This window comes from Apis mellifera, linkage group LG8 (genome assembly GCF_003254395.2).
Source record: "Apis mellifera strain DH4 linkage group LG8, Amel_HAv3.1, whole genome shotgun sequence".
Taxonomy (NCBI): domain Eukaryota; kingdom Metazoa; phylum Arthropoda; class Insecta; order Hymenoptera; family Apidae; genus Apis; species Apis mellifera.
In genome coordinates, this window is record NC_037645.1 from 7,529,201 (window position 1) to 7,549,640 (window position 20,440).

Consider the following 20,440-nt stretch of genomic DNA (forward strand, 5'->3'; position numbering starts at 1 on the left):
CGTGATTCCCTCTCTTTAACGAACCTGCTTGTTGTTCCTTTTAATATATGGCGTGCACGTTTTCCACGTGCTCGTGCTTAAATCCTTTTTTTAATTTATTTTATTAAGTATTTATATATATATGGGTTTGGGGGATCGATTTTAGGAGTCGAGATAAATTGAAAATTCAGGCTCAATTCAATTGAGTTGTGAATAATTTGAGAAAAGTTTGAATAGGGATTTTTTTAAGTAGAATATATTGGCGATCGGTCAGCCGAGTGAATTTATAAATAATATGGATCAACTATGGAATTTCTTTTTCTTTAATTCTTTTCTGGATAATTATTCTTGATGCTACGACATATTATATGGGATATATAAGTTTGATTCAAGAGGAAATCGAAAGAAGAAGATTTATGGGGTGTTTAAGTAGAACATCTGACTTTACTGACTCGGTCAGCAAGTAGTATAGATAAACGAATGACGACTAAAGATCAAATACAGTGCATTTTCTTTTATTTTTGCCCATATTCTGAATTTATTGAACAATTTTACACAAATATTTCCTTAATAAACCGATAAAAAGTAATTTGAATTAAAATATTGTGTAAAATGTGTTACCAAAAAATTAAAAGATAAAAAGACACGTTTCTTATATCTTGGATGTTTATTCGCATTGGCCAAAAGATGGCAAAATATTTATAAAAAGACAGAGGGAGGCAAAAATTAAATATTTCATAAAAAAAAAAGAAAGAGAATGGAGCAGGTAAAGATAGAACTAGCGTGGAGTAACGCAGCCATTAGTGCCATGAGACATGGTGATCGTAGATTTATGATGGCCGTGCCAGCTCGAAAGTGAAAATATTAAAAGTAAAAGTGGTGTTCGTGCAAAATATTTTTCAGTTCGTGCAACAACCATTCCATTTATGAATTTATTATTACAACGACGGGGAATTAGAAAGGGAAGGAAAATTGAAATTATACATATATTCCAGTGGAATATTATTTAAATACGAATTTACGATCTTGAAACTTGTTATAATATTATTTAAACAAAAAAAAAAGGGAAGAAATGATAACAATAAACATCCAATATTGCATGGATAAACATAATTATTGAGCTTGCGTTAAGACTAATTTGCATAATTTATCGAGTAGATATTTCGAATTATCTACTAATAATAATTTGTTATTCCACCAAGCTGAAACTGTAATATTTTAATTATTATCTCGCATCTGTTGATAATTCTATATTTGCTTGTTTATTATTCATGTACAATCTTGTTGTTGCGAATAACAATTTTAACGAAAGGAATGGAATCTGAGTGACCGGAGAAGTCGAATATAACGAATATATTTTACTTTGAATTATATTATATACCGCGTAGAGAAATGTGGAGAGGGAAGAAAATTTATTTATTTATTTATTTAACCAGCAGAAAGAAAATTCAATTAACTACGAAACAAAAACTGTGTAAAATTCGTTTCAAAATTCGCAACGTTTAAAAATTTCCTGTTTTTCCTTTGTTTAAAAAAGAATATTTTTTTTTTCCTTTTTCTTTTATATAAATTTCAATCAACATTTTTACCATAATGACGAAAATCAGTAAAAAAATTTCTTCCAGTTGGAAATTAAAACCAAACTGTATTGATATCGATAACCATTTCTACAAATCACCAATCAACGTGTTTTCAATCCTGGAAAAATTTATTCATTTTTCTTTTTCTCCTCCTCTCTTTCCATTTGTCAACCATGAACGAAGTCAGCCATTCGAATATTTCTTCTGCATTCCCAAAAAAAAAAAGAATAATAATAATAATAATTTCTTCTTCTTCAAAGGATAGCAAATTCGAATATTTCTTCTGCATTTCCTTTCCAAAAAAAAAAAAAGAATAATAATAATAATTTCAAAGGATTCTTCAAAGCAAAACTCCAATAAACTCACTCGAATAAACTTGTATATTATAAGAGATTATCATCGTTGATCGTCGCGTTTATGCGGTATATAAATCGATATATAATATTTGAAAGCTCGATCTCAAGAGTTTCTCAAAGGGAGAGAAACTTGAAGGAACGATTCTAGAAATCCTCTTCCAGGTTATTAGATTCTTACCTCTCTCTCTCTCTCTCGCTCTTTTTCTCTGTCTCTCCTTCTCTCACTCTGGTAAGAAATCGTAATTTCTTCGTTCCGCATGGTTAAACCTTTCTGTGGCCAAGCTACTTGAGTTTATCACGAAATATCTCGATATATATATATATATATATATATATATATTCCACAAAGTTATAAAGGCCGACATACACGACTCGTCGGCAAACTGGAGAAGAACTCCTTGAACTTTCATCGGCTCTTTAGCTCTCGGGGAGCGACATTAGAGTTTCACGATTTATGGAACGTTCAACGAGGATGTTATGAGCTTTTGGGCGGACGTATCGTGATGGATGAAGGAGTGAAGCAAGTTGGAGAAGAAATATAACAAACGTGGAAACGTTTTAACTTTCAGGGGAGGGTTCAGGCGAGTGACACCTTCAAGGATAATTATAATTTGATGTGTGTATTCAATCTTGCAATCTTAAATCCGATTTTGAGAGGAGAAATAAGTCTGTAAGTGTTGGATTTTATGTGGTTGAAAGACTGTATGAGGTGGATGAAGTTTAAGTTGGAAGAAATATAAAGAAATTTAGGATAAGTGAAATGTAATTTTAATTTTAAGGTTGAAAATAAGTTAAAGATCTATCTTACTCAGCTGAGATGGATAAAATGTAAATTTAAAGAAATGGAACAAGTGAAATTTTAACTTGGATAAGTTTTTAACTTAGATTTTAAAGAAAAAACGAATAAAAAGTTCTCCTGTCTTAGGTTCTTGACTTGCAAGTAAATCTAATCTTGAATAAATCTATAAATGTAAATCTTAAAGTTGAAGGAAGAATAAGTTAAAGATCCAACTTAGATCTTAAAAATGACGTATACGAGGTGGATGAAGTTTAAATTGGAAGAAATATAAAGAAATTTAGGATAAGTGAAATGTAATTTTAATTTTAAGGTTGAAGGAAAAATAAAAATTAAAGATCTATCTTACTCAACTGAGATAGATAAAGTGTAAGTTTGAAGAAATGGAACAAGTGAAATTTTAATTTGGATAAGTTTTTAACTTAGATTTTAAGAAAAAACAAGTAAAAAGTTCTCCCATCTTAGGTTCTTGAGTTTTTAACTTGCAAATAAATCTAATCTTGAATAAAGAATAAGTCTGTAAGTGTAAGTCTTAAAGTTGAAGAAAGAATAAGTTGGAGATCCAACTTAGGTCTTAGATGTGACGTATCGAGATGGATGAAGTGTGAGTTGGAAGAAATGTAATTCTAAGGAAGGATAAATGGAAGATTTAATTTAAGTCTAATTAAAACTTTGCAATTAAATCTAATCTCAGAGTTAAAAAAAAAAAAAGAAGAAGCATATAAACTCAATTCTTTAACGTTGAAAGAAGGATAAGTGAAAGGATTAACTGAGATTTACTTTGATCTTCCAAATCTAATTTCGAAACTGAAACAAAGAATAATTACGTTGATGATAAGAAACGAATAATATAAATTCTTATATTAAGAAGAGAATGAGCGAAAGATCTAGCTTCAATTTGATTTGATTAAATCTAATCTTGGAGTTGAAAAGGAATAAGTAAAAATATTTATCTCCAAGAATTCATTGAGACTTAATTTCCACCAAAATTCAGATTCAATCTTGGAATCTGGGAAAAAGAAAAGGCAGAATACAGAGTTAATTTGATCTTGAGAATTAAAAAGGATGTTAAAAGATCTAATTCCAACCAAAACCAGTCCTAATCCCAGGTTTAATCTCGAGATTGGAAGAAAAAGAAACCCTGCAATGACTTAATTTAGACCACGATCAGATCTAATCCTAATCCCAAATCAAGGAAAGAACGAAACAATTTTAACAATTCAGAAAAAAATCTAATTAAAAGATTAAAACCCAAACCCTTGCATTTCACTCTCGCATACCTGGATGAATCGATCTGATCAAAATCAAAAAGAGAAAATGGATGATACTCTTCAAACTTTTACCATCCAAAAACTCCTCCAGTGTTTCATTTCCATGAAATTCCTTCCTCCACGTGTGCGCCTCATTTTCATGGAAAAGCAGCTCGATTTCTGGAACTAACTGAAACGTGAAATGCGGACATAAACGGAATGTTGAGAGCCGAGTAATTAAGGGAGGAGGTAATTTATCAGGGAACGATGGTTGGAAGCAAAAGGGGATGTCATTACTCATGCGCGGCCCACCGTAATCTTAATAACGATTTCGCCACCAGGTTGCCCTTCCTTTAACTCGTTTCCCACCCCCTTCCCTCTTCGCCACGCTTTCAAACTTTCTTCACCCCTTGATCTCTTTCTTTCAAAGAAGGAAGCAGCACGGTTAATTGGTCGATCTATGAGTTTCTGGAAGGTTTATTCTCGAACCTCGAGCAGGGATGTGGTTTTGATTAAAAGGATCGAATGATACGAAACAATGGCTCGTCTTTCCATTCTTCCTCTGCCTTCCTCCTTTTTCCTTTTACGAATTTCTCGAAACTTTGAATAATAAAACGACGCTGGGACTCGCTCTTCTCTAGTTTCTCGTTCGTTCTCGAACTCGATAAGGGAGAAAAATTAAAGGTGACCTTTTTTTTTTTTTTTTTTTTTAGGAAAGAAGTCGTAAGTTTCCCTTTGGCAAGGGTCGAAACAAGTTCAAAGCCGATAAGTGGGTCAGAAAATACGTGGAAAAAGGAATGGAAACGAAATAGTAGCCGCTTAGTAGTCGTAGAAACTACGCGTGTATATCTGTCGCTTCGAAACTCGAAACACATTTCGTCCATCAGCGTACGCTGATTTCCTAGCTTTCGACTCGTCACGTGACAAAAAATTCATAGAACTCTCCCTTCCTTATCGACGCGTATCCTAACCTGTACCACCGAAGATCGTAGAAAAGTTTCCAAAGGTTGAAGAAAAATACCGTGTATCTCAATAATTCGTTTCTCATTCGAAAAGAGAGTTAAAATGTATCTAGATATAGAAGACAATTTATTTTCAAACGTTCGTTTATCGAAAGATCATTTTTTTCTTTTCGAGCATCTGCGAAAGAAATGATAATGGCGACCAAGGAATAAATCACATCCGTTTCCTTTTGAATCGAGGGGGGCGATTAGCCGACGAGATTAATGGAAATGAGACACGAGGCTTGCTTGAAAGCCTCCTTTCAGACCGAATCTCTTTTCACCATGGTGGGGTTTTTCTTGCTGCTAAACTTCATTATCGACCGAGCCAGATCGCGCTCCACGATTTCTCGCGAAGCCGCTATTCATTGATCGGTGTTGGAAAGCAAGATTGAAAGGAATGAATCCAAGCTATCCAAAGGTTCAACGACTATTGACAGCCGTGGCGTGGAATCGTTTCTTGAAAAGAAAATCCGGTGGAAAAACTGGTTGGACCATCGGATTTGTGGCGTTATTAATGATGAAAAGAGGCATTTGGACTGTCTTTAACGAAAATGGATATAATTCCTTGAGAATTGTGGAATATAAAAACTAATTTTTCAAGGTAAAGGCGAATTTACATTCTTTCATTTTAGATATTCAAAAAAATAAAGTGAATTTACAGTTGTGTGATTCAATTAATTAATTCTTATCATAATTTCAAGTGAATTTAGATTTAAATGTGCGATTATTGAATTTAAGTTTATATCTGTAAATATAATTTGTTCCACTCGATCATTTTTAACGTTCACTTTGAACAAAATGCAAGTGGAAGCAATCTTTCATTGTTCACCATCCATAGAATGCGTATCCAGAGTGAAAAATCTAAATTCGCCTTTAAGGAACGAATGAAAAGTCAGAAGTGTTTAAGTAGAGCATATCGGCAATTGGTCAGTACGAAAATCGATAGTAAGTAGTATGAATTAACCATAATAAATAAATCATCAATGATCGATTTTTCGTTTTTATTCTTTTATGAATTTGATTTAATTTTTCATTTTGTCAAGATTGACGATAAAGAAATTTTTTTTAAAAAATATTTTTGCAAAGTGCAAATATTTTTTTAACGTGAAAAGAATAACAATTGTGTGATTTTTAAACGTGTTGTAGGAAACAAGTGAACTCGATTAAAAAATACTCAACAAGCGTTTAATATTGAAGCAGCATAACGAAATTTCTACTATCCATCTGTTGGGTATTATCGATCCTCATATCATTATGCTCGCCCCTGAGTTTCCCTTTGGTCGATCTTCATCCCCACTCCAGTCTCTCTTTGTCCCACTGTTGCCTTTGTAATTTTAAACATCGTTAAAATTAACGACGTTTATCGAACAGAATTACTGCCATAACGACAATAGTACATTCATAAACTTTCCTCGTTTATTCCTTTAATTTGGACAAAATATCAAAATTTGTTTTTTTTTTCTTCTTTTTGAACATTAAAATTCAAATTTTTCTTCCTTTCTGAAATATTGAATCATTTCATAAGAATTTTCAGAAGCTCATCTGAAAGAAAATATAATTTCATTAAAATTAAATATATCTAATTCAATAATTAAATTCAATCAAACACAAAATTTAAAAATTCATTTCTTGAGAATTCAAATTTTTCTCCTTCATTTCTGAAAGATTAGATTATTCTGAAAGTTTGAGATGATTTGAAGAAAAACACAATTCCATTGAAAATAATTTCCATAATTATTTCCGATTAAATTCAATCAGATCAAATTTTTTACATTTACCAAAATATATCACAAGATCGTTAATCTCTCTTCCTATAAAAGTTCTCGAGTCGGTCGAGTGAAAGAAAAAAATGGTAGTTTCTTTTTCTTCCCTTTCTTTCTTTTTTCTTTTTTTATTTTTCAAGAAGCTTTTCATTCTTCTTTCTTATGAATCATAATTTTTCTGATAAGAAGTTAATCAAAATGCAAAAACCAAGTCTCGAGTTGAGAAAAATGCAAAAATTTTTGGATCGTTTAAATTCACGACTAACAATAAGAGTTAGAAACTATATTTCCAGTTTCCAAACATTTTAAATCCACGACGAATTTTCACGATGATTCAATATTATTCCTTCATCTAATATCAAAATATCCTTCCCTCAAAATATTTCCACGAGTTTAGAAATCTTTATTTCATCGTTGCAATAAACTGATGATTTCGAGGTAAAGAGGCGCGAACAAATAACCTCCAAGACGTAGAAACGATTCTTTTTTTTTTTTCACCTATTCAGAGACAACGCTGTTTCACGTCTCATCACTCAAAAAAAAAGAAAAAAAAGATCGAGCACTCGACTTTAACAGTCTCTCGGTGTCGTATGAAAGTTCGATGGCGATTTCAAAACTTTTTCCACGACTCGATGCTCGAGGTGAAAGGTGATCCAAGTTTTTCAGAAAAACTTGTCGATGCGATCGTTCGAGGAGGTGTGGAGCAGTTTGTCGCGGCTTTGTGGAACGGTTGTCGATTGAAAACCTAGACCCTACCTAGGAAAACACTTCAACTCATATCTAAACGAAACTTCTTCTCTCCGATGCTTGGCGAGCGAGATTTTCGATGAGCTCTCTCTCTCTCTTTCTACATCGTCGTTTGATTAGATAGAAATTTTTTTAGGAGTTTTTTAGAGACTGATTGAAAAATCGTGGAAAATTCGGGGATAAATCCAGTAACTTTTCACTTTTCGTGTTAACATCCACGATATAAAAAATTGTTTGAATATCAATCGAATATCGTGTTGCTTGTATATTTTTTCAAATTTTCAATTTGATATTTTGATTTTTTGTTTTTTTTTACACAAATAAATGGTTATAGCGTTACGACAGTTTGTTTAATTTTCACATGTTTGGAGTTACTCCATAACAATATGGCGGCTGGTGCGATACTAGCGCCACGTGCGTATTAAGTATCAGAATCCAATATATCGAAATCGAATATATTTACAACAATGCATATCATCGATGAAGAATACTAATTAATTTTTCTCAAATTATTGTAATATTACATTATTAATTTATCTGCCCAAGCTTTCACATTTAAAAAAAAAGTACAAGAGCAAAAAGAAAAGAAAAAGAAAAACCAACGTCAATTGTCGAAATTCTAACTTTGTCGCAATATCCGCCGCAAATAACACGACGTCAATAAATACATTTTTCTCGTACTCTTCTCTCTCTCTGACCCTCACAGTCGGAGGTCACGATTTCCTCCCTCGATTCGGGGGAGGGAAAACACGCGAGGAGAAAGAGGAACCTTTTATTTTTATCCTCTTCCATTCTGTGTCAATTAAGGATCAACGGATAATTCGGTCCGACCTCGAACAGGTCGAATTTAATTCCATCCTAAAGTCCATCCCCTCCTCCCTCTCTCTCTCTCTCTCTCTCTCTCTTTCTCTCTCTCTCTCTCTTTCTCTCTCTCTCTTTCTCTCTCTCTCTTTCTCTCTCTCTCTGTCTTTCGATAGTGGTTGAGTCGAGATCCTATTGTGTCGGATTTTCCAACCCCGTCCGTTTTAGAAGTTCGTCGGGACGTCGTCGTCGTCGTCGTCGGTCGGTCGGTATTATGCACGGATTCCCAGTTATTTCCGTCGTATCTGGCCGGGATTTAAGAATACAGGCCGTGGCTGAATCAATAAATGGCCCAGTTGATAACACGGCCCCACCAATTGGGAGGATATACCTCGTCGCCCCTATTTCCTGCCTGCGCGAAAATAGACGAAGAAATCCTTGCTAGATATACGCGATACGTTTTCCTTCTCATTGTGGAATCTTAGCCGCCTCTATTCTCGTCCTATTCTACTTATTCCTGTCGCGTTCGTTTTTCCGATCCCTCGATGATGGAAACTTGGTTCGAATATTTTTTTTTTTTTTTGTTAGCAAGTGGAATCGTTCTTCGTCTGAGGAAATTGGAATTTTTTTTTTCATTGTGGGATTTTGGTTTTTTTTTTTTTTGGTTGGAATAGGTGATATTGTTCGCTTATATTTATTATTTTATTATAGGAATGGAGAATATAATCGTATAGAGTTTAAATTTGTTGCTGTGAGAATGGAGAAGACTGTAAAAGTAATTTTGATTTTCTTCGAATCAATGGAATATTCTTCATCACGTGTATAAAGAAAGAGTTTCTTTTTTAAATGAAAACTAATTTTATGTAGCCTTATGTAGATATCGAAACATGTCCCGATGCATTTATTTAAGTGATGGGTTTAAGTCAATAGAAATGGAGAAGTTCTACGTGGAACTCTTTAAAAATTTTGAAACTTTTTTTTCTTGGGATATTCTTCGTCATATGTATATGATAACGAGAGAGTTAAGTTTTTTTTAAATGAAAACTAATTTTATATATATAGATGTCGAAGCATTGATTTAAGTGATGGGTTTAAATCAAGAAAAGTTCTATGTGGAACTCTTTAAAAATGATTTTGGAATTTTATTTCCTTGGAATATTCTTCGTCATGAGAGTGTTAAGTTTCTTTTTTAAATGAAAACTAATTTTATATAATCTGTAGATATCGAAGCATGTTGCATTGATTTAAGTGATGGGTTTAAGTCAAGAGAAGTTCTATGTGAAATTCTTTAAAAATGATTTTGAAACTTTTTTTCCTTGTAATATTCTTCGTCATGAGAGAGTTAAGTTTCTTTTTTAAATGAAAATTAATTTTACGTAGCTTATAGATATCGAAGCATGTTGTATTGATTTAAGTGATGGGTTTAAGTCAATGGTTTGCATGAAGTTGAAATATCACTTTCAACTTTATTTTATATATATATATATATATATATATATATATATATATATGTATATATTATATATTTCTAATATATTTATTAATAAAATAAAATGCATTCTCTACTTTTGTGGAGAAACTTTTTGCACAGATGATACGAATATCTGTAGAAAGTGTATTGGTCGTCAGACAATTAACAAACACCAATGTCTAGGTCGAAGATAAACACGATAGATCCGTGATCGCAAACAATGTGATTTAAACAACATGGTGCCCACGTGTTTGCTCAATCCCCTTATCGATTAACAAATACAATCGCGTAGCTATTCAAAAAAAAAAAAAAAAAGAAAAACAAGAAAAAAAGAAAAAGATCGCAGACACGTGTTTTAAAACAGAAATACGGTCGAAATTTTAAATATTAGCACGTAATACTAGGTGTGTGAAAAGAAAAAGTTTATATAAGTTCATCAAATAGAAAACTAAAAGAAAAGGATATAAAACATTCGACAAAGTAAAGATCGATAATGAAAAGAAACTGAGATCCGATCTTCGTAATAAATTTTTATAAAGAACTGTAAATAAAGAAATTTATTTATTTGTATCATTTTAATTTACAATTTACCAGCAAAATAAGTTTATTATTCAAAAGAATAATAATTATAGAGAGAAAAAAAAAAATTCGATTTACTTTCTATCCCATTTTTCCTACTCTTTTTTCCTCAATACTGTCACAACCATGTTTCATGAATTTTTAAATTTTCCATCTCGTCGAAAATCTCTTCAAAATTATACGATGGATCGTTCTCAAGCATCAAAAGAAAATATCCTACGTTAACTATCGATCCTCTTATTTTATAAAAAAGTAATAAAGGAATTAATTATCTTTCCCTTACTTTTCTTATTTTTCTCTAAAAATAAAAAATAAAAGACAATTTTTCAAATTCCATTTTCCACGAAATTTCAGTTTCAAGTTTCGTGACTCGATCTCGAGCATCAAATTAATTAATCTCCCGTTTAAAACATCCCCATCCACATCATACTTGGAAACAACTATAAAATCGAACGAAAGAATTCCCCCAAATTAACAAATCCGTCTGGATTCCGTTCAAATTGAACAGATCTCTTCTCTGTCCCCTCCTCCTTTAAATAGGAATTAAAAAAACCGATCGCAACGAAGAGTTGAAAAGATGGAATCCCGAACGAGAAAGGCCAAGGTGTTCGAAGGGGGGAGGGGGAGAGGGTTTTGGCGGAAGTTGACGGCATTGTAGTAGACGTCAACTGGGCAAAGCGTATTCACGGGGACGAGCGCGTTCAATTTCCAACGATTCCGAGCCGGGCCACAATTTTCCCCTAGGCCCGAGGCGATAAAGCGCCCTCTGCGCGATGAGATTTGCCTCGAGGCGAGTGATGGGTTTAAGCGATATTTTATAATATCGGTGACGAGCGATGTCATGCGGATTCCTTATTATTGCATGGATTATTATTTGTGAGACGAACTTTCGTGAAAAAGCATTTTTCGTGTCTTTGATTTTAGTTTGATGTGAGTCGTTCAATATAAAGTGGTTAATATGCGTAGATATTTTGAATTTTATGAGTATCTTTTTGTACGGAATCATTGTTGCGTTAAAATGGTTCGATTGAATTACTCGTCTATACAGAGAATGCTTTAAATTTACTTGAAATTATTTTGAACCAAATAGACGACGAGTAAAGATGCGAAGTCTCGTATGTGATCCTTAAGACTATTTGGAATTATTTTAAATCGTGTACTTTGTTTCGTTCAAATTTCATCGTACAAGAGACTCAAGACCACGAGGAATTAATTTGAATCGAGTAGAGATTCTTAAACCCATCACTCGAAATAAATTTCACGCTTAAAATTATTTGGAATTATTTCAAATCGTCCAAATTTCATCGTACAAAGGACTCAAGACCATAAGGAATTAATTTGAATCGAGTAGAGATTCTTAAACCCATCACTCGAAATAAGTCTCACACTTAAAATTAATTGGAATTATTTCAAATCGTCTAAATTTCATCGTACAAGGGATTCAAGACCATAAGGAATTAATTTGAATCGAATAAAGATTCTTAAACATCAACAATCACTCGAAATAAATCTCACATTTAAAATTATCTGAAATTATTTCAAATCGTGTACTTTGTTTCGTCCAAATTTCATCGTACAAGGGACTCAAAAGGAATTAATTTGAATCGAATAGAGATTCTTAATAAATCTCATTTAAAATTATCTAAAATTATTTCAATCGTGTAGTTTCGTCCAAATTTCATCGTAATTATTTTGAATCATAATTGACGAATACGAGATACAAGGCAATTCAAGAGACCTTAAACCCATCGCTCGTCTCCGGATGTATATTTGTTCCATTCAATATAACTGGGATTACTTTGAATTAGAGATTCGAAACAGATCCAACCGGCTCTTAAACCCATCACTCGCTCCGAGAGGCGAAACTCTCATCGTGTAAGGAACGCTTTAAACACGGTACGCGTCTCGAGGCAAGAAACATTTCTTGGTTCCTACGTAACCCGTTGACGCTTCGTTGATCCTCCAAAGCTACTGTATTTCACCACGGAAGCGCTATATTAGAATAATTCCAGTTTCCAGTAGACACCTGGGCATCTCGAGCAAACGCGCCGCTCCCCTTGTTCGTCGGTTAATACCGCTGCTGTTAATCTTCCTCGGTCGCCTTCTTTTTAATTAATTCATTGCAGTCAAATGGATATTCAATAAACTGACAGTAACGATAGTTGACAACCTGGTTACGTTATTATATAGACTGGCAGGTAACCTGTTTTCGTTACCCGCAGAATAAGACGGATGTGGGTTATTGACCCAGTTGTTACGTAGATTAGGTTAGGTTTTGATCAAATTTAAATTAATCGATAAACGTTTCAGCAGATTTTATTTTTTTTTTTTTTTTTTTTTTAGCAATTTGAATTAACAATGGAATGCATAAAATCTTCAATCCCGTCGTGTTTTTAGGTTAGATCAATTCTGCAAGTTGAGGTAAATATAATATCAGTTACGACACGTTTCGAGAATCGATTTAATAAAATCTGATCGTATTTCTGTATCATTTTTTAGGTTAGGTCGAGTTAGGTCTACCTTCAGATCAAATGAAATCATAACAAAATAATATTTTTGCCCATAAATATACCCCTTTTATCAATTTATTCGAAGAATAATATATTTAAACATACAAATTCTATCCTAATCGTCACGATTTTCATTTTAAAAAACTTATTCCCAGATCTTCAGACTATAATAGCACTTGAATCATAATTAAAATGATGATTCGATACTCTCTCCTCATCGTTGATATTTCGTTTCAAAAAAAAACATAATCCATCCAAACTTAAGATCCTCCTTCTTTAAAGAACCCAAATTTCCAAAAAAAAAAAAGAAATCGAATTTTCCAAAATTTTTCCCCCTCGATAGGAATCAATTTCCCAACGAGATACCATTTCCAGCCGGCAAGTGGCGGCGGTGTGAAATGAAAACTGACAAACTGCGGGATGGTCGGTTAATAGGAACGCGATATCGCGTCACGCGGAGAGACGAGGGGTCGATCTGTGGGGCGAGGGTTTGATACATGACGACAGGCTAGAAGTGCGCGCTATTTTACAGTGCTTGGCCGACGAGGGTGTGTAAATACCTCGTGCAAAGAAATTCTTGCTTGCAAAAGCTTTGTCGCGCACGAGAAATTAAATTTAACGAAACGAAACGAAAGGATGATTTAAACGAGCAGATAAATTATTAACTAAATGGAAAATAAATGGTTAGAATAAAGAGATTTATGTAGAATAATGAAATACGAATTTGAAAATTTTCAATTCACGATTAGATGGAAGTTTCGTTTCAACTCGTCCAGTTGAATAAATTGTAAAGGAAAACATAAATTATACGAGATGGATATTGTAACGTGCGCAGGCATATGATGATCGAGGTGTGTTGCGCCATGTTGCAGAGGACGAGCACCAATCTATGGGGCGAGTGGATGGGCGTATTGCACGGTGACGAGGTTGAGTACGTGTTCGGCCATCCCCTGAACAAGTCTCTCAAGTACAGCGACAAGGAACGAGACCTGTCATTGAGGATGATACTCTACTTCTCCGAATTCGCCTATTTGGGGTAAGTTGACTCTTTCTTCCTTTCTTTCTCTCTTGCCCAGAGAGAAAGAAACTATTATATATGGACGATTATTACTCGTGAAATAATATCGAACGAGTGGAATTGCTTTCTCACGAATCGAAATATTGTTTGAAATATTGTAAGAAAACAAAATTGTACGAATCTCAGAACGAAATGGTTATATAGTTACGATTCGAAAATAATTTGAAAATTTTGGAAAAGAAGATGTTTCAATTTATAATTGGAAGAAAAAATCACAGATGGAAAGGTTTTTTGAAATAATAATTAAAGGGGATGAAGGGGGTTAAATAAATTTATCGTCGAAGATTCGAATCAAACTTCTTGCCCAAAAGAAACTATTATCAGATAGTATGGACGATTATTACTCGTGAAATATCGAACGAGTGGGATTACTTTCTCACAAATCGAAATATTGTTTAAGAAAACAAAATTCGATCTCTCGGAACGAAATGGTTATATGGTTAGGATTCGAAAATAATTTGAAAATTTTGGAAAAGAAGATGTTTCAATTTATAATTGGAAGAAAAAATCACGGATGGAAAGGTTTTTTGAAATAATAATTAAAGGGGATGAAGGGGATTAAATAAATTTATCGTCGAAGATTTGAATCAAACTCGTCGTGTCTGGTAAGGTTAGTTAGTTGTTATCTGGCATCGTTCGTTACATTCGTAATCTAACTCTTGATCTATGTAGAATTCCAAGTTTGAAAAATAAGGTTGTGTGCCAGGGTGGAGGGAGAAGGGTGAAAAATTCATAGAAATTTATTAGACTGTCCTCCTTCGACCTGTTTTCTAGACCACCGTAAACCACACAGGAGCCCTCCATCATAGAAATTTTCCGGGAACGTTGGAAATGTCTAAAAAAATAAACGAACACTTCCATCATCGAAATTTTCTCGAAATGCTCGTACAAATTCAGAAAGGAGAGGATTTCAAATAATGTTATAAGCCTATAAATATTTCTCTTTCTTCTTCTTCTATAATGATCGATAAAATTTTCCAAAAACTACCAAAATCTTGTATCTCAATGAACTTTCAAAGAAAAAGCTTTTAGAAACAACATCCACAAACTAATATATATATTCAAAAATTTCAATATCCTTTATGGAACACAATAATCTACCCAATTTTTAGAAAAGGATAATGGAGAAAAATATTTTTAATAATTCGAGCAATAAATTCAAAAAGATATAGAATAGAATAGACACAAGTATATAATATCGTTTATAAATTTCTCCAAAAAGAGAAAAGAAAAGAATATTCAAAATTCTCGTTCAGCATTGGGAGAGACACTTACTGACTTATATAAACGATCGGCGAGAGTCAATTCCGCTCTTAACGAAATGAAATTATATCGATCGCCTCGTCTTGTTTGCGAACACGGCCCCGTTCCTGTTGACCCGGCACACGGATTTTACGAAGCTGCATTATTATCGTCCAGCTTGCGTAGGATTGCACGCGATAGATCTGGAAGACGTATTGGACGCGTAAAGCCTATAAAGTGTGATCAAAGTGTGATGGCCGCGTATAAGGTGTATCACGCGGCTAGGTACGTGGTCCCTATAAATAAATTAAACGTGGCCATTTCGCGAGGATGGTTTACTTAACGGGATAAGAATCGGGCGATATTTCATTCCGCGTGGGATTAACCGGTCGTAAATCAATGTCCGCTCGAATCGGGGCGGGGCAAGGCAAATTTATCGCGATTTAACGCGTTCCTCGCCAGATCGTATCGAGCAAAACCTTTTGTTTTTTCCTTTTTTTGGATTTATTTTTTTTTTTTTTTGGATTAATCCTTTGGACACGATTATAGATATCGTAGCTAATGTTTCATTTTGTTCAGCTTATTTTCAGGTTATCAGCAAGCACTGTAAAGTTTGAATTTTTCTGATTTGTTGGACTTTTTGCAAATTAACTTTCTATAATAGATATCTGTAAAAGTCATTTTAGAAAAGTTTATTAGAAAGTATTGTGAATTTTTTTGATTTGTTGGACTTTTTGGATATATAAATTAGTTTTTTTAATAGTAGATATCAAAAGATGTCATTAGAAAGTAGTGAAGTAACTTTTTGATATTACTAAATTGTAACTTTGGATATAAATTACTTTTCTGTAATAGTAGATGTCAGTTTGGATTATTAGAAAGTGTGGAACTTTTCTGATTTGCTGGACTTTTTGAATACAAATTAATTTTTTTAATAGTAGATATGTAAAAGTCATTTTGGTTCATTAGAAAGTAGTGAAATAACTTGTAACTTTTGATATTACTAAATTGTAACTTTTGATTTTGTAGATGTCAATTTGGATTATTAGAAAGTATGGAGTATTGTAACTTTTGAATTTTTCTGATTCTGTTGGACTTTTTGAATACAAATTAATTTTTTTAATTAGATGTCAAAAGTCATTTTGGTTTAGAGAGTGTATAGTAATTTTAAATTTTGAGTACAAATTATTTTTCTGTAATAGTAGATATTTGTAAAAATCATTTTGGTTTATTAGAAAGTGTATGGAGTATTGTGAATTTTTCTGATTTGTTGGACTTTTTGAATACAAATTAATTTTTTTAATAGTAGATATCAAAAGTCATTTTGGTTTAAAGAGTGTATAATAACTTGTACCTTTAAATTACTTTTCTGTAATACTAGATGTCAAAAGTCATTTTGATTATTAGAAAGTGTGGAGTAACTTTTGATACACTGAATTGTAAGTTTTGATTTTTTATGGACACAAATTACTTTTCTGCAACAATAAATGTCATTCTGTTTATTAAGAATTGTAGAGTATCGTAATTTTTTAATTTTCCTGATTTTTAAACAGCAATTTATTCTAGCCAATGTCACAATTCATTTCATTTGTCAGAAAATGGAATATAGTCTAACTTTCGATCGATCGACTCGATAACTTCCTTTATAAAAATAAACTCGTATCTAGAAATATTTCCAAAACGTCACTCTGCTCGCATTTAAAACCACGATTCCATGCAAAATTGCATTTCGTATTCATGTCCGGTCCCGTTCCAACCACAACATCTAAATCCTAAAATAAAAAAATAAAAAGCACCGAAAAATTTCACGATTCTAAAATTTCCAAGAATCGAAACGAGGCGAAATAAAATTCCTCCACGCCTCCTCCCATCCAAAAATCTATCTTTCTTTCGCGAATCCTTTTAAAAAAAAAAAAACAATCTCAAATGTTTCACCAAAAAAATCGACCACGTTACGACGACCTTTCGTCGCGAGAATAGATCCCCGATCTCTATATCCGATATAGCCGATTAATAATTGCAGAAGGTTGGCCAGCAGAGGAGGAGGAGGCCTGTGACGTAGCCGGCCGAACTCGGCCCTCGAATTAATTCCGTTCTGGGTTCATCGTTGTGTTTGACGACTGCGATTAAATATTAAAGATCGCGAGGCTACGACGCGTTCCGTGGCTCGGCTTTTCAATCTGGGTTAACTGGAAACTGAAGAATTATTTATCGACGCTTGGACACAAAGAGGCCGATATGTCACGTGTCGAGCGGACATCATCCATCAAGCCTCCGGCTTTCTTTATTTTTCTCTCTCTCTCTCTCTCTCTTTCCTTTTTTTTTCATTCCAAACGATTATCAATTTATCTAGGAATCTTTGTAACACGTTGATTATTTTTTTTCTCTCTGTCTCTCTTTTTCTTTCTTTTATATATATATTTTTTATTTTGTTTTTGATTGTTGTTTTCTTTGCGTTATCCCTGGTATTTTACACGTACTCGATATATATTATTCCGTTGTATCATTTTGTTTCGATGAGTATGCTTTGCCTCGTAATTAGTTTCGATGAACAACGCTTGATGAACGAGAAGGAGATGGATATGTCGACGGCTAATTGATTAACGGGGAAGATGGCCCGTGTAAATGTTTGATTGATACGCGGATCGTGGCGAGAAGGCGTGCTCTTTCAATAATTAATAAACCATCCAAAACTTTCAATAATTAATAAACATTCCTGAAACTGTCCAATTTATTAACATTGGTGGCATCGGTTGTTTGTTAATTTTAAACGAGATCGGATTAAATATGCTCGCCTCGATGTTGTGTGTCACTTGAGTTAATTATCTGCGAAACAATTCTTTTCTGACGTTGATAATTAGTGATACGACGTGAAAAAAAATGTATATAAATTTGTCGTTTTCCATACGATGTTGTGTTGTCCCCGTACGATCGTTATAAACTTATATCGTTTCGAACACAATATATATTTTTTTAAGAATTATTAATTGTTAATAAATATGTGTTTGGACGTTGAACGAATATTTTACATTAATTTCTTTTTTTTCAGAAAACCAACGAAAGAAGACTCTGAATGGCCATCGTATTCGAGAGACGAACCAAAATACTTCATCTTCGATGCGGAGAAGACTGGACTTGGTAAAGGGCCACGTACCACGTATTGTGCTTTCTGGAACGAATTTCTACCAAAGTTGAAAGGAATACCAGGTTCGTACCAAGTTTTTGAATTTTTTGAAATATTTTTTAATGATATTTTAAGTAAGTAATTTTTGTATTTCTAAATTTTTTTTCTCTTTCCCTTTAGAAATTTTGATGTCAATTGCTTTTATTAATACCTATTATTTATCCCTCCTGTTTGTTTTTTTTCTTCAAATTTGTTCTTCTTTCTTAAAGAACCATACGCTAGTTCTTTTAAGAAAATCATCGTATCCTTTTTCTTCCTTCTCTCTTATATTACTGAAAAAGTTCCTTGGAATTTTTTCCTATAATCTTCTTTCCTTTTACAAAAGGACTTAAATGGAATCGCGTGTTCGTCAGAAATTTTTCATTAAAGATCTCTTCTTTTCTTTAAAGATCTTATAAGAACCAGTTTTTTAAATAATTACATCATTTATACAACAATAAACAACATATAATTCTCAAAAAACTATACATGATAAATATTATTATTAATATTTCGACTTCCGAATAATAATAATGATGGGAAGAGTATTTATTTTTTCAATTCACTGTGTGTTGTTATCCTCATTTTTTTATCTTGGATAAAGATTGTTGTAACATTTGTACAAGAGCAAGGAAAGAAAAATGGCGGAAAAAACCATTAGAAAAATTACTTCCCCCGTTCGAGGAATCGAACCCGTGACCTCCAAGACGCGAGTCGACTGCTCTATCCACCACGCCACCAACACCTTCCTTTAATCCATCGTTACACGAGCCTTTTTTGTTACCTCTTGTATAATACATATATATCTTATTTTCCGTGAAAAATATCATTCACATCACGCAAGTGGGTGCACGTTATCTAAAACTCCTCGTCGTTGTCTTCGATCACCACTGGCGAGTTATTTTATTTTTTTTATTTCCACCATCGAGCACGATGCCTCGTTTGCCCACGGCATTAACAGCAGTTACCACAGCCAATTATTACTATGTCTAGAAATTATCCAACCCATCTATCTACGATAATGCGAGGCGATAAATAATTCAAAGCTGGGTCGCGAGATTTTCGATGTTGTTTCCACGTTTCGAACAATTATCCAGGTTGTTGTCGTCGCGTGACGATTCATCCACCCTCCCCTCTCCTCACCCCCTTCCCGCATAATTCCCAGCGTTTGTTTGCTCGAGATTGTTCCGGATTAAAGCTGGTATTTGGTCGAATCGAATTCGATGTCGCCACTCCCCTTCCTGGTTATCGTTCCACCAAACGAAATTGCTTCCAAACCCCACGTCCTTCGTTTCTTAACGAACGTTTTGCCAAGATCCAAAAAAAAAAGAGGGAGATGAATTCTTCTATAGATAGAATGATGAGACTCGTAGAAAAGAATTGTTGAATTAATTGTTCGTTGGATTGATATAAATTAATTCTCTTCTGGATTCTTTTTTCTTTTTTTTTTTCCAAAGATCGTTTAGTTTCGATCTCTAACTTCTTACTTTTTTTTTTCTATTTATCAAAGGGATTAAGATAATCTAAGAGATTAAATATATGAAAATTTATGGTTAATGTTCCTCGCTATAAAAAAAAATCTATTACACGATATTACCGGACAAGGGATTATTTTTCTTCTTCCTCCTTTATCACGATACTCGGCGATAATTTCTTATCGCGCCTCGATCCTTCGTTAACCATCCGTAATTGGTCGAAACTCACGAAAATTGTTCGATCAAGGGGGAGATTAGAATATTTCTTTTTTTTAAGAATATTCAAGAATAAAATATCGATTCTTCTATATTAACTTTTGTTATTTCCAGTTATTCGAAGTTACAATTGTAAAATATTTTAAAGAATAATCGGCAAAAATTTTATTTCTAAATAGATTATGCTCGAGTTAATATAAAATTAAATAAATTCGACAGTAATTGTTTTGTGAATCGAAAGCAACTCTGGAGAATTTTAGATATTGTTTTAAATTTTATTCTCAAAGGATTCTATTAAAAAATTATGGAGAGAATTATTATTATATCTCGAACAATCATTGTCTTAACTAAAATTCTCACCCCCAAAGTATCGGTTTCCCTGGTCGGTTGTAAGGCCAATTCCTAGAAACACCAGGCTATAACGGTTAAT

General features: G+C 33.3%; 1 protein-coding gene across 1 annotated transcript in view; it reads left to right on the forward strand.

Annotated features, from left to right (window-relative positions):
• AChE-2 (acetylcholinesterase 2) overlaps positions 1 to 20,440 on the forward strand; it is a gene marked incomplete in the record, with an annotated part of 134,894 nt that overhangs the window by 102,258 nt on the left and 12,196 nt on the right. The window contains 2 exon segments of the mRNA NM_001040230.1: positions 13,709 to 13,872; positions 18,206 to 18,363. Coding sequence (NP_001035320.1) covers positions 13,709 to 13,872; positions 18,206 to 18,363 — 322 coding nt within the window.